The sequence below is a fragment of the Leopardus geoffroyi genome, chromosome B4, assembly GCF_018350155.1.
Source record: "Leopardus geoffroyi isolate Oge1 chromosome B4, O.geoffroyi_Oge1_pat1.0, whole genome shotgun sequence".
NCBI lineage: Eukaryota > Metazoa > Chordata > Mammalia > Carnivora > Felidae > Leopardus > Leopardus geoffroyi.
Genome location: NC_059341.1, coordinates 44,525,775 through 44,538,856, shown reverse-complemented (window position 1 = coordinate 44,538,856; position 13,082 = coordinate 44,525,775). Strand labels below are relative to the sequence as shown.

The 13,082-nt window shown below is 36.5% G+C and overlaps 1 protein-coding gene across 1 annotated transcript; it reads left to right on the top strand.

The window, feature by feature from the left end:
* The first annotated feature begins 3,777 nt into the window (after positions 1 to 3,777).
* On the top strand, positions 3,778 to 12,844 carry LOC123591785 (NKG2-A/NKG2-B type II integral membrane protein-like). Its single transcript, XM_045466456.1, has 6 exons — positions 3,778 to 3,964; positions 4,291 to 4,368; positions 4,832 to 4,885; positions 5,331 to 5,482; positions 12,044 to 12,147; positions 12,404 to 12,844. The coding sequence occupies exons 1-6, from the start codon at positions 3,778 to 3,780 to the stop codon at positions 12,522 to 12,524; spliced, it is 696 nt and encodes a 231-aa protein (XP_045322412.1). The 3' UTR covers positions 12,525 to 12,844.
* Positions 12,845 to 13,082: the final 238 nt, after the last annotated feature.

Below are 13,082 nucleotides of genomic sequence, written 5' to 3'. Positions count from 1 at the left end.
ATCATAGCATAACGTGTATAAATGATGAATCATTATGTCTACACCTGACCTTAATGTAGTATCACGTGTCAACTATACATCTGGGAAAATAAAAACATGAAAATGAAAATAGTATTGTCCACCCATTTTGCCAAACACAAAACAGAACTACAGACCAAAGGAAATATGCACGTGAATATGCCCAAAATTATTACCAATTCAAATCTAACAATGAAAACAAAGGAAAAGAATTCCAGTGATGCACAGTAGGTAATTTAGATAGAAAGTTTTATTGCTTGGATGTTCATGTTATTTAATTCTCTTTTAAAAGTACTTTTAAAAGTAGTTTCTCTGCCCTACATCAATATTTTGAGTTAAGTGAAATTGTTAAACACTCATTAATTTTCCCCTACAGAGTTACTTAGTCTTTGGTTTGTTTGTTTGTTGATCACAAATATTCCTATTTAAATACAGACACCTAGTTACCATTGGAGAATGAATAAGTAAATAGCATGAATAATTATTTAACATTCACATCTCTGGAATGGTGCTATTGCTGAATATTATTCAATGTTTTATCCTTCCCACAGGCATTTATTTTTTCCAGCAGAAACTTTAATAACCTATTTACAAATAATACAAATGGAATGTAGGTATGTTAAAAATGAAGGTAGAATTTGAGAAGATTCATTCAGAAATTGATGTCTTTATGGCAGTCGCAAAAAAATTGAAAACGTAGTCATTTTTCACTCTTAGTGTCAAATATAAGTAAACACTCATCTACGGGTTGATGATTTCAGAATATTTTCAGTGAAATAGAAATGACATATCAAGGGCATAAGAAAAAGAAATACATAATATGTAGATGTAGCAAATTTGCCTAAAAGTAAAACATCAACCTCTAAGATATGTTACACAAGGCCTAAGTCCTCAGTGTTTGTCATTCAGATGGAATCAAGTGAACAGCTTGGGTGGTTAAGTCTCTGACCCCAGTATCTCGTGGAACATAAAATTTGTCAGAGGCATTTGCTGAGACACAAACTAAATGCCACACTGCAAGCTCAAAGCCTCTACATTCTGGAGGTGTGTGAGGAGATAAAGTGTCTTCAAAATAGCCCAAGGGCAAGAATTTCCTGTTCAAATTTGAAGTGACACATTGATGAGAAATCTACTTTTTCCACTATTGCTTCACTCTCAGCGCTCACAGGGCCGGCAGGCTGTGAAGACCACAGATACTGTCTGGTTACGAGAGGAACCTGGTTCCCTCTGGACGATGCACGACTGTCTGGCCAACAGAAGGTATGTGTCACCACGGTCCTGCCTTTCTAGTAGTCACCCCAGTGAGTGGGAGATTATAAATGCTGGTGGGATGCACCTGAGGCACAGCTACTATACAATGGTATCACAGAGAACATTGGCATCTGCATTCCAACAATTCAGGGTAACAAACAAGAATGAGTATGAGATACATTAGAGACCTTACAATATTCAATTTCTTGCCTGTGGAGAAGTCATTAAGAACATATGCATATACCTATGGGTTTGCAAATCAATACAATTTTTTTTATTTTTTTTTTAAATTTTTTTTCAACGATTATTTATTTTTGGGACAGAGAGAGACAGAGCATGAACGGGGGAGGGGCAGAGAGAGAGGGAGACACAGAATCATAAACAGGCTCCAGGCTCTGAGCCATCAGCCCAGAGCCTGACGCGGGGCTCGAACTCACGGGCCGCGAGATCGTGACCTGGCTGAAGTCGGACGCTTAACCGACTGCGCCACCCAGGCGCCCCAACAAATCAATATAATTTATGGTGAGATCACAGAAGCATCAGGACAAAGAACACATGATTTGGATTTGTCATCAGTTGTCATCAAGAATATATTATATATATTCGACATTGTTCCACTCTTTAAAAATAAATCCCGAAAATGAGTCCATTATAGCATAAAGGTCAAATGGAATTCCTCATATATTCATTTCAATAAATGAAAGCAGTTTGATTCTTCATAAAATGCGAGGTACCTTGTGTAAACATGCTAATTTAAACTTAACTACAAACAATCCAAAGACTTTTTATAAAATTGAACAAAACTTGGCCAAGAAAGATATTCAATACTGAAAGACGCTCTTGTGCAATGAATTGTTACATGGTCTAAATGATATGAATCAGTAATGATAAATGGGTACTGTGTTACAAAAATTAAAATTGGGGCGCCTGGGTGGCTCCGTCGGTTGGGCGTGCAAATTCGGCGGGGGTCATGATCTCACTGTGAGTTCGAGCCCTACATCAGACACTGTTCTGACAGCACGGAGCCTGGAGCCTGCTTCAGATTCCGTGTCTTACTCTCTCTAACCCTCCCCACTCACGGTCTGTCTTACTCTCTGTCTCTCTCTCTCTCAGAAGGAAACAAAACAATTTTTTAATAAAAATTGTTAAATCACTAACACATTATAGAGAACTTAGACCACTCAGATTGAGTTTAAGTGCTTTATATGTGTTATAGTGTACGTCTTTTAATTCCTATTTTAGATTACTAAACTAGATAGCTAGACATGAAATAAATCTTTTTAATTTTAATTTTCTTTTAATTGTTCATGTTTATTTATTTTTGAGAGACAGAGAGAGACACAGAATGAGCAGGAGAGGGACAGAGAGAGGGAGACACAGAATCTGAAGCATGCTCCAGACTATGAGCTGTCAGCACAAGCCCTGCGTGGGGTTCGAACCCACGAACCATGAGATCATGACCTGAGCAAAAGTTGGTCGCTCGACCAACCGCTCAACTGACTGAGCCACCCAGGTGCCCAACGAAATAATTTCTGAAGGTGATACTTTGTACTTGGAGAGACAGGAATAATTGCAGAGATCACTGACTGCATAGCTCCTTGACTGAAGTCTGAAATTACATTCATGTGAGTTTTAGTATAACTATACAACGAGAGTTACCCTGCCTTTGAAATCATAGATCTTTCTAGAAGTTTGTAACAACTGTGTTCTTCCATAAATGATCTACTCTATTATTTATCATTTTATGGTTTCATATCTTTGCCATTAAATCAGTTGTCACTCTGATGTTAAGTCCTCTTGTAAAAACTGCTTTGTTTCCTTTTGTTTTCACTATTGTTCCTGCTCTGGGCAATTTTAGTGTGTCATGTAACATTTTGCAACATATGAAACATTTGTTCTTAAATTTAACAATTCTCAGAACTCCGCAGATGTTCAAAATAAAATATCACTTTGATAGCACTGCAGTCCTTTTTTAGAAACACAATTTCAAACCACAAATAAAAGTCATTTGCAACAGGAAATTCCTATATGTGCTAAAAATTATATTCTCCCATCTTAGGGGACTTAATTTTTAACCAGTAATGGGTTTTAACATTGTCAAAATTGATACAACACTTTTTTCCTAATACACTGTTTTAATAACTCTGGTTATTCTAATAGTGTTGAAATATGTCTGTGGAATCTGACCTTACGTTAATGAGGACACTGTTATTCATGAATTCCTTTCTTCTTCACTAATTTAGTGCTTTACGTGTTTTGCAACCAATACTATTCTGCTATTATTGTAAATAAAAAACATTTATTTTATCATGAAACACTTATTTCAATCTCTACACAAGTTAGTACCAGACTTTCTATTGTTCAACTGCAAATGAGGAGTCTCCCTCACCCTGCACCCCACCCGGTGTCACTGGACTAGCAATGTCATCAGCACATGACACACACTCTTGATCAAGACCTTCAGGGCAGTTTCATCCACATTGTAGCTGACACTACTCAGCTGCAGACATGGACAACCAAGGCGTGACTTATGCGAAATTCCATCATGCTAAGGGCTCAAAAAGACAGCCAGGGCAACCTAAGGACACGAAAAGTTCCATTTCAGTAACTGAGGAGGAGATAGCCTATGCAGAATTGAATCTTCAAAATGCTTCTCGGGACCTTCAAGGGAATGGCAAGAACTCTCCCTGCAAAGGTAAAACATTTAATACAGACAAGAATGTCTGTTTTAGGATTTGAAGTTGGGGTGTAGGGGTGTAGGGAAAGAGTAGGAAGTGATCTCACATAGTTTTCATTTGTGAGGACCAGAACTGGAGGTTGGAATATGGTATTGTAATTGAACACATTGGTATATTCTGAGAGAAGATTCCAATGATAGTGATGGGTTTGAGGTGCAGGTTATTGTATGTGATTCCCTGTGCATTGTGGGTTCTCTTGTTTGTAAATCTTCTAAATGATTGTTTGCGGGCATCCTTTCTCAGTGTTTGCCTTTCTCTTCCTACTACTCACCTTCATGTCCAGAGAAGCTCATTGCCGGTATCTTGGGAATCCTCTGCCTCGTCTTGATGTCCACTGTGGTAACAATAGCTGTTATTCCCTGTAAGTACGTGTTTGAATGAACAAAAGGGAATTTTCACCTTACTGATCATTAGTTCCTCGACATAGTGTGTAAATACTTTGAATTTGTTATCTCATTTTAATGCATTTTTAATGCATGCTCTAAGTGTGGAATGATTATTTAGAGGTTATCTAAAATAGAAATAACAGAATACATTTAGGGAGAATTAAACATATATTTGGATTTAATAACTCAAAGGCAAGTCACACAAGAGACTTTATGGTGAAATATGCCTTAATTCTTGAGATTGCTTAAACCAAATATTGTAAGAGATGGTGAGGTTTGGTTTTTTAAGCTTTTGAATTATTTTCTCTCTCATGTTCATTACTGTATTAAATTTTTCTGGTAAAATAGCACACCCAATTTTAAACTAAGAAATTCAACTTATTATGATTCATTCATTTAATATTATGGTTTTTTTTGAGAATTGCTTTAATATTCTAGCTACTCAAGGACGAGCGCAGAACAAAACATCCCTGGAAACGACAATCCAGAAAGGTACAACATCCCTTGCAAAATTCTGTTATTAGTTTAGTGTCTATTTTACTCTATCTTCAAGTAGGCAAAGATGATACCAGATTCTTTTGGAAAAGTGAATTCGAAAATTGCTTCATGATCACCATACCTGTTGTTAACAATTGCCCCACATTTCCTCCTTCTATACCATGATAAAACATAAATCATTCCATAAAGATGGTTTTGTTCACTGACTCTCATGACATGTAGAGATGGACATTTTTGTGGTCGCTTTATTTGGGCACTTATTAGGAGATGAAAGCCTAACTCTTCTCTGAGTGTGTGTGTGTTTTGTTTTAACTTTATCAGCTTGTGAGGGTATATGAATATGGCAGGTACACATATGTGTATCCATATACAGTATGTCAATTTTCATTTTGTAATATTCAAAGCTTTTTGGATAACATCTCGTATTATCTCTCTCCAGCATGTCTCTGTTGTCATTGTCTGAAAGAGTGGTTTACGTATTCCAACAATTGCTATTATATTAGCACCGAGGGAAAATTATGGAAGGAGAGTTTGACGTCCTGTGCTTCTAAGAATTCTAACCTGCTCTACTATGATGATCAAGAGGACAAGGTAAGTTTTCAAAGGTTTCCAGATTCTATTAAAAGCTTGTCATTAAATGGGGTTCCTGAGTGGCTCAGTGGATTAAGCCTCCGACTTTGGCTCAGGTCATGATCTCAAGTTTTGTGAGTTTGAGCCCCACAGCGGGCTCTGTGCTGACAGCTCAGAGCCTGGAGTCTGCTTCAGATTCTGTGTCTCCTTCTCTCTCCGCTTCTCCCCTGCTCGTGCTCTCTCTCTGTGTCTCAAAAATAAATAAATGTTAAAAAAAGAAAAAGAAAAAGTTTGCAATTAATATTATGCTTGTAGAATTCACCCATAGTTTTGCATGTATTTGTAGTTTATTTCTTTTAAAGTGTTTAATATTCCATGGTTTGGCTCTCTGACACATTATTTATAGTTTTATACCTTGAATGTACATTTGATAATTTCCACTTCTTGCTTTTCATAGGAGCCTGTGCTTCTAGAAATGCTCTTTTGTCTGAAATTAACTTTACTATTGAATTTTACAACACATCAAGGAAACTAGACATACGATCGTGCACATTGATTACAATAGACTTAGAATCACACAATTCTAAATTATATCAGGAGACAGAAGTTTAGAGCCTTTATGAGGCCTGCCCATTTTCCTTTTATGAAATATCTCTGCTTCTTTTGGGGCTGTATATCAATGGAATCATTCAGCGTGCATTTTTATGTGTGTCTCCCTTCTCTCCCAGGTGCTACTTGTAATCCATCTATATTAACACACTTGTCTACAGTTTGTGAATATTCACTGCTCTCATATGAATATGAGATTTTAAAAACCATTCTCAGAAATTTTGTTCCTTTTTCGTAAGTGGGTATTATGAATAATTATGTTAGGAAAAGTCTTTTCTATGTCTTCCTCCACATATCATATTGACAATCATTCATTGCACATAGCGACATATTATATATTTATGTAAAATAAATGTATGGTTTTCGTAATAAACTAATAATGTGTAAATGTAACATTATTGTATTCATGTATAATTATACTACACTTCTCTGTAAGCATTAGTAGGAAATTGCACAGTCATAATTATGTGCATATTTCACTATACTAAATTATCCCTACATTTTTCTATTTTACGGTGTAAAATACATTGTACCAAATAGGCCTTTGATCCGAAACTCAGCAGTCTCAGGAAAATTAATTAAAGGTTCTGATGGTAGAAACACTACCATTTTCCTGGGTTGTAAATCTCAAGGCTATTCTCTTTGGTGAGAATGAGAAGTGCTGGGTTGTGTCTCTTGCTCATTTCTCCAGGACGGTGTCTTCTTTTCACTTCTCAGAAGTCTTTGTCATATTTTAGACCTGAACTCTTTTTTGAGCTTTTAAGATGCAAATACCTGCATCTGCATTTTCACTCTCCTATTGGAGTCTTTTAATGATCAGAATTTTTATGTTACCATGGTCCTACTTAGCGTTTTGTACATTACAATGAGTATTATTGGACCTATTTCAGAAGTTAGCCAAAGTTCATGAATAGAATTTCCTATATTATTTTCCTATATTTACGTTTTTCTTTATTTCTTTATGTTTTAACTTTCCATGATGATTTATGATCCAATTAGAATTTATTTTTTGTGATGCTTTATGTCTGAGGCTGTGAGATAAGAGTGAAAGTTGTATATTTCTACATCATAACCTCATTGAAGGAGCATCATTTATAGCAAAGTAGGTCTTTTCTTCATCAGTAACTTTATATACATAAAGTTTTCTATATATACATATATATATAAATATATATATATACATGTGCTCTAATCTCCTTGATATAAGTAATATAGATATTATATATCTTTATATAGATGATTGTATATTCAAAGAGCACAGTCTGCACAGTCTATCACAGCCCACAGCAGTTCGAGTAAAATGTAGAGACTTACTTGCCTTTATGGTCCATTACCGTGTCCCATTTATACTACACGTGGCCTAAATATTTCTCTGCTTACATGGAGAATCACATGCATGTTATAACTTTGCTTCAACTGACACTTTTGCTTCAAATATCAAACAATTTCACAAACACAGGAGGTGAAGGAAAGTCCATTAGACCTGGTAAGAATTTGATTCTTACGTGTGTCCTCTCTTTCTTCCTTATGATCCAAAATGCCTTCTTTTACCATGTATTCTCTCTAGCAGTTCTTTCAGAGTGGGTCTGGTGGTCATACATTTTCTTAGTGTTCCTTGATCGGAGAATGTCTTGATTTTCTTGCATGCCTGTTGATTCTTTTGGTGGGTAGTCCATGGTTTTTTAATAGAATCACCCAGTTAGTGTCTAAAACTTTTCTGTTCATCAAGCATGCCTTTTTTTTCTGTTATTTTGACCAGAGAGAAAAAATATTTTGGAGACGTGGGTGTGTACCCGTTGATGTCTGTGGTTGCTAGGCTCTCTAACACCAGTCTATGTGAGGTAGAGGGAAATTCCAGGGAGCTCACCATCATGTCATTCCTCGGGTCTCCAGGGCTGGGATCTGTCAGCTTTCTCGTTAGCTTTCTGAATCTTATGTCATCTTATGTATAATGTTCAGGGATTGTAGCTGTATTGGGGGGAGGACTAGGGAAAAGGCTATCCACTCTATCTTACCAGAACAGAAAGTCTGGTGTGGGGTGGCTTTCATCTGAATGCTCCTAAGATTAATAGTGTTGGTCCTATTTTTCTGTCCTCACTTGCCGTCTATACGTGGTGTTTGGTGACATATCTATTGAAATATTTTGCTAATAGTTTTACCTTTTTTTCATTGTATTTTAAACATTCTTTATGTACACTGGCAGCAAGTCTTTTATCAGTATGGTTTGTACTGGTTTGTAAATGTTTGGTTGTTGTATGTTTGTATGTCGTATGTAGTATGTTGTATGTTTGGTTGTTGTATGTTGTATGGTTTGTAAATGTTTCTTCACAAGTTTATGACTGTCTTTTCTCTTCCAAGAGCAGATATTATCTGGATGAACTACACTTCATCAATTTCTTCTTCGATGGATCGTGTTTTTGGTACTCTATCAAATCTCTGGCCAACTGTAGGTCATGCGTTTTTTAGAAAATATTTGAACGTTTTTATGTGTGATCAATTGTGAGCACTTTAATGTAGTATAAAGCATATAATCATTAATCATATTTGATAGTCATTGTTTCCAGAACATTTGTTGGAAAGACTCTACTATCTCCACTGAATGACTTTGCATTTTTGTGCAATTGTGCATTTCATATTGTGTGGGTACAAATGTTGCCCTTTCTCATCTGTTTAATTAATTTCCTTACATATTTTTATGTCTGTTTTGTACTTGAAAGATCATCTTTTTTATTTTAAATGTTTATTAATTTATTTTGAGAGAGTGAGAACGCAAGCAGAGGGAGGGGCACAGAGAGAGAGAAAGAGGCAGAGAATCCCAAGCAGGGTCCATGGTGTCAGCACAGAGCCTGACCTGGGACTCCATCTCAGAAACCATGAGCAGTAATCAAGAGTCAGAAGCATAAATGACCGATCTACCCAGGTGCCCACAAAATTGTCGTTCTTTAAACTGTGAATTTATTCAAGTTCATTTTCAGAGTTATGCTACCTATTCAGGATCTTTGCATGGATGTTTCCTATTCATTTCTATCTTTCTAGAGGTTTCATTCAATGTTTATTATTTATTTATTTATTTTGTGTGAAAGAGAAAGTGCATGGGAGAGGGACAGAGAGAGAGAGAGACAGAGAGAGAGCAAGCAGGGGAGGTGTCGAAGGAGGGAGGGAGTGAGCATCTGAAACCAGATCTACGCCATCAACACAAAGCCCCAGGCGGGGCTAAACCCACAAACTGTGACATCATGACCTGAACCAAAACCAAGATTCGGATGTTAACCAACTGAGCCACCCAGGCGCCCAGACACATTTGTGTGTGTGTGTGAGTGTGTGTGTGCGTTTTTGTGTGTGTGTTGCATCCATCGTAATGAGTATAAGGTGATAACTCATCGTGAATTTGATTTGCATTTCTCTGCTCATTAGCGATATTGAGCATCTTTTCATAGGATTTTTCACCATCTGTATATATTCTTTGCAAATTTGTGTATTTCATTTCTTTGCCCATTTTTTCATTGTCTCTTTTGCTGTTTGCTGTAGTCGTCACTGACTTGTAGATTCCTTGTATATTTTAGATATGATTCCCTTGTTTGATATATGATTTGCAAGTGTTTTTCCCACTCTGTATTGTCTTTGCTGATCATGCCTTTTAATGCACAGAATTGTTTCAGGTTGACATTGCCCAGTTGTCTACAATGGAGTTTTCCTTTGTGCTCTGTGGTTTTAGTGGCCTAGCCAAGAAATCATTGCCAAGTACAATGCTGTTTAATATCCCCCCTTCTTCCTTTGAGGAACTTTATAGTTTTACATCTTACATTTATGTCTTTAGTTCATTTGGAGTTAATTTTAGTATACAGTGTAAATGTAAACATCCAACTTCATCCTTCTGCATGTGGGTAGTCAGTTTCCAAACACCCTTTGTAAAAGGTCCGTTGTTTCCCTATTGACGTTCTGGCATCCTTATCAAACCTGATTAGACTGATTATACCTGCGTTTGTGCCTGGATATTTTTAAGGGATTGTTTCCATGGGGGATTTAGGGTCTGTGTCTTTCTGTTCCTTCATCTTGCTGCTGGTATCCCGTTCCAGTCGGAACTAGTGTGCAGGGCAGGGATATGGATTCTGTCCTAGATAATATGGCGTAAAGCTGATGGAGGTGGAAGACGTGTCACCCATCCCTGATTTTCACATTGACTTGAGTCACTTCACAATCCGCTCTCTTCCCTCAAGAGTATTTCTTTGTATTTGCCACTGTTCTTTGGTCTTTTCATTAGGATGTCATGAGACGTGGATTTGTACGTGCTCATTCTGTTAGCAGTTTGCTATGTCTCCGGTGTCTAAAATATTTTAAATGATGTTAGTAAGCTGTTCATTCGTCGTGCCTTAAGATTGTTGTCCTATTTTATTTTCTACCTCTGTTGTACTTCTCATATTCTACTTAGACCTAAGTTGGCTTTCTGGATACTGTTTTGAAAGTCTCTGAATTCTGTAAATTCGTATATAAAATTCTCATTTTTCTGTCTCATCCTAAGATATGAATAGATTTTGTTACTCCTCCAATTTCCTCAGTTCTTTTGTACCGCATCCCAAATTTTCTGCAGAGAAAATTTAGTGAATTTTCCATTTCAGGTATGTATTTGTTCACTCAGATTCTCTGTGGTTTCTTCATATACTTTTATTTGTCTATTGATATTTCCTACTTGCTAAATTACTGCCATCACATGCTCCTGTAATTATTTCAACTAAGTTTTCTGTATAGTTTACATATCTTTATACGTAGGACTTTTCAATGGTTTTTTTGTAATATGGGCAACAATTACCCCATTAGAAGGTCTATGGACATATGCTTTCCTTTTGTTGGAAGATATTTTCCAATTTCTCTTCACATGTTTTGACTTTTTATGGAGACATTTTTAAAAATACAGTTTATTAAATATGCATTCTCTTTCATTTCTCCTAGATTTACTCTGTTTTTTGTTGTTGTTGTTGTTGTAAAAACTTTATGGCAGCATCTTCTCCACTGAAGTCTGTTTGCTGATAGTTTTCTTCAATTTTTCCATGTTCTTATTGCTTACGTTTATGACCTTGTGACTTTGAAGCCTTGATGTTAATTACTAGCTTTTTTTTGTTTTTGTTGGTTTTTTTTTTTGTTTTGTTTTGTTTTTAAGAAAGGATGTGTTCAAACACTGCAGGTCACTACGGCTTCCACGTTCTGCAGTGTGACCTCAGTGCCTGTGTGGGAATGCGGGAGGGAACTGTTCAGACCTTTACTCACAGTTCCCAAGTCTCCTTGTGCTCTTACTTTCTCCTGGGTTCCTCTTGGTCTCCTCTCCATGTGTGTCTATTTATTCCATAAGCTAAGAGTGTTAGAGAGCCAATGTCAACTCTTCCGATTCTTTCTCACATCCAGTATCTTTCCATTATATTTATGGGGGTCACAGTGCTTGACACAAACACCTCAACCTCTGACCAGCACAAGTATGGGTTTTCTTCGTCATTACTGAGAGATATCAGCACTTGGAGCTGAAATTCAATGGGTACCCGTCCCCATCCCCAGCGCTGATCAGGTGTCCCCCTGTGGCGCCAGCACCCTTGCTCTTTGCAGTTTCTCCCAGTTGTAACAGCGTCAGTCTTCTTATCACTGAGCCAGGGGTGGGCAGGGGGGGAGGCCCGGGACCATCCTAGGCAAGAAGATGACAAATGTGCTTCTGACTTGAATCTCCAGGATTTTTCCAATGTACATAATTCATAAGTTATTAACCGGTGATCCATTTTCTAAACTCTGAAATTGTTTTCACGGTCAGTTTGTCCTCTTCACTTAGTCCTACTAAGTTAATTTTATACTTTCGTGTCCACTGTGTGACATTATATTATAATTTGAAAGTGTCTACAAAGGAAGAAAGGATGAACTTTTATGTGTTATTACAAAATTCAAATGAGTATAAGAGCTTGTATTTGACTCCCAATAAATTTTATTTTCTCATAGTTTTTGTTGAATTTACTCCGTGCTAGTACATGGATTAGAGGCTCCCAGAGAAGCCATCATAGTTCATCTGTGCAGCCAAAAGCCTTAACCCTTTCTTCCGAAGTGTAAGTCCCATGACAACTTTTTATTTTATGCCTAACAAGAATTGTTCTTAGAAACAAAAAGAGCAATGTGTGAACAATCGGATAAACACAGTAGTTGAAGGTTTTCCAGAGAAAAATGGTATGGGAAATCTTGAGATGGAGATATATAAGTATGAGTCAAAATGGATGGTTTATTCCTCAAAATACTGTGGTACATTGTAAGAGATATAAGCAATCTTATGGTAAGATTAATGAGATATAATTCTCTGTATTTCAGGTTGTCAGTATCTTCAGAGATTGACAAGAATTGTCAATATATCGATTTTCGTACAAAAAAAATTTATTTTGCACCGTGCTCATTAAGAAGACGATATGTTTGTAAGCACCAGGCATTTTAGTTACCTCATTTTGGTATAATGCTGTTTCACCATTGATAAGGAATCCATCACTCATTACTTCAACAGCCATACAATTGTTTTCGTTGCACATTTTGAAGATAATGTTTTTTAGTGTAATTTTAGATTCACAACAAAACTAAGAGGAAGTTCCAGAGAATCCTCTATTGCCCCTGTCTGCACACATGCATGGGGTCTTCCATTATCGCCATCATTCACTAGAACGTTTCATTTTTTATCAAGGATGAATCCGTATCAATGCATATATATCACCCAAAGTCCAACGTGTACCTGAGGCTTCATTCTTTGTGGTATAGAACTGTTTCTCAAATTTAATTATATTGATATAAAAAAATATATACTGAGGTATATAATATTTGTTTCTTACGCTTTTGCTATTTAGTAACATTAAATGTGTGTGTATATATATATATATATATATATATATTACAAATCATAATATTATTGTAAAAATTCTTAACAAAGTGAATAATTCCATTGTATTTCCAAGTAATTACTTTGTCCTAACCCTTAAAAGACCTCAAATGAGGATTGAACCCC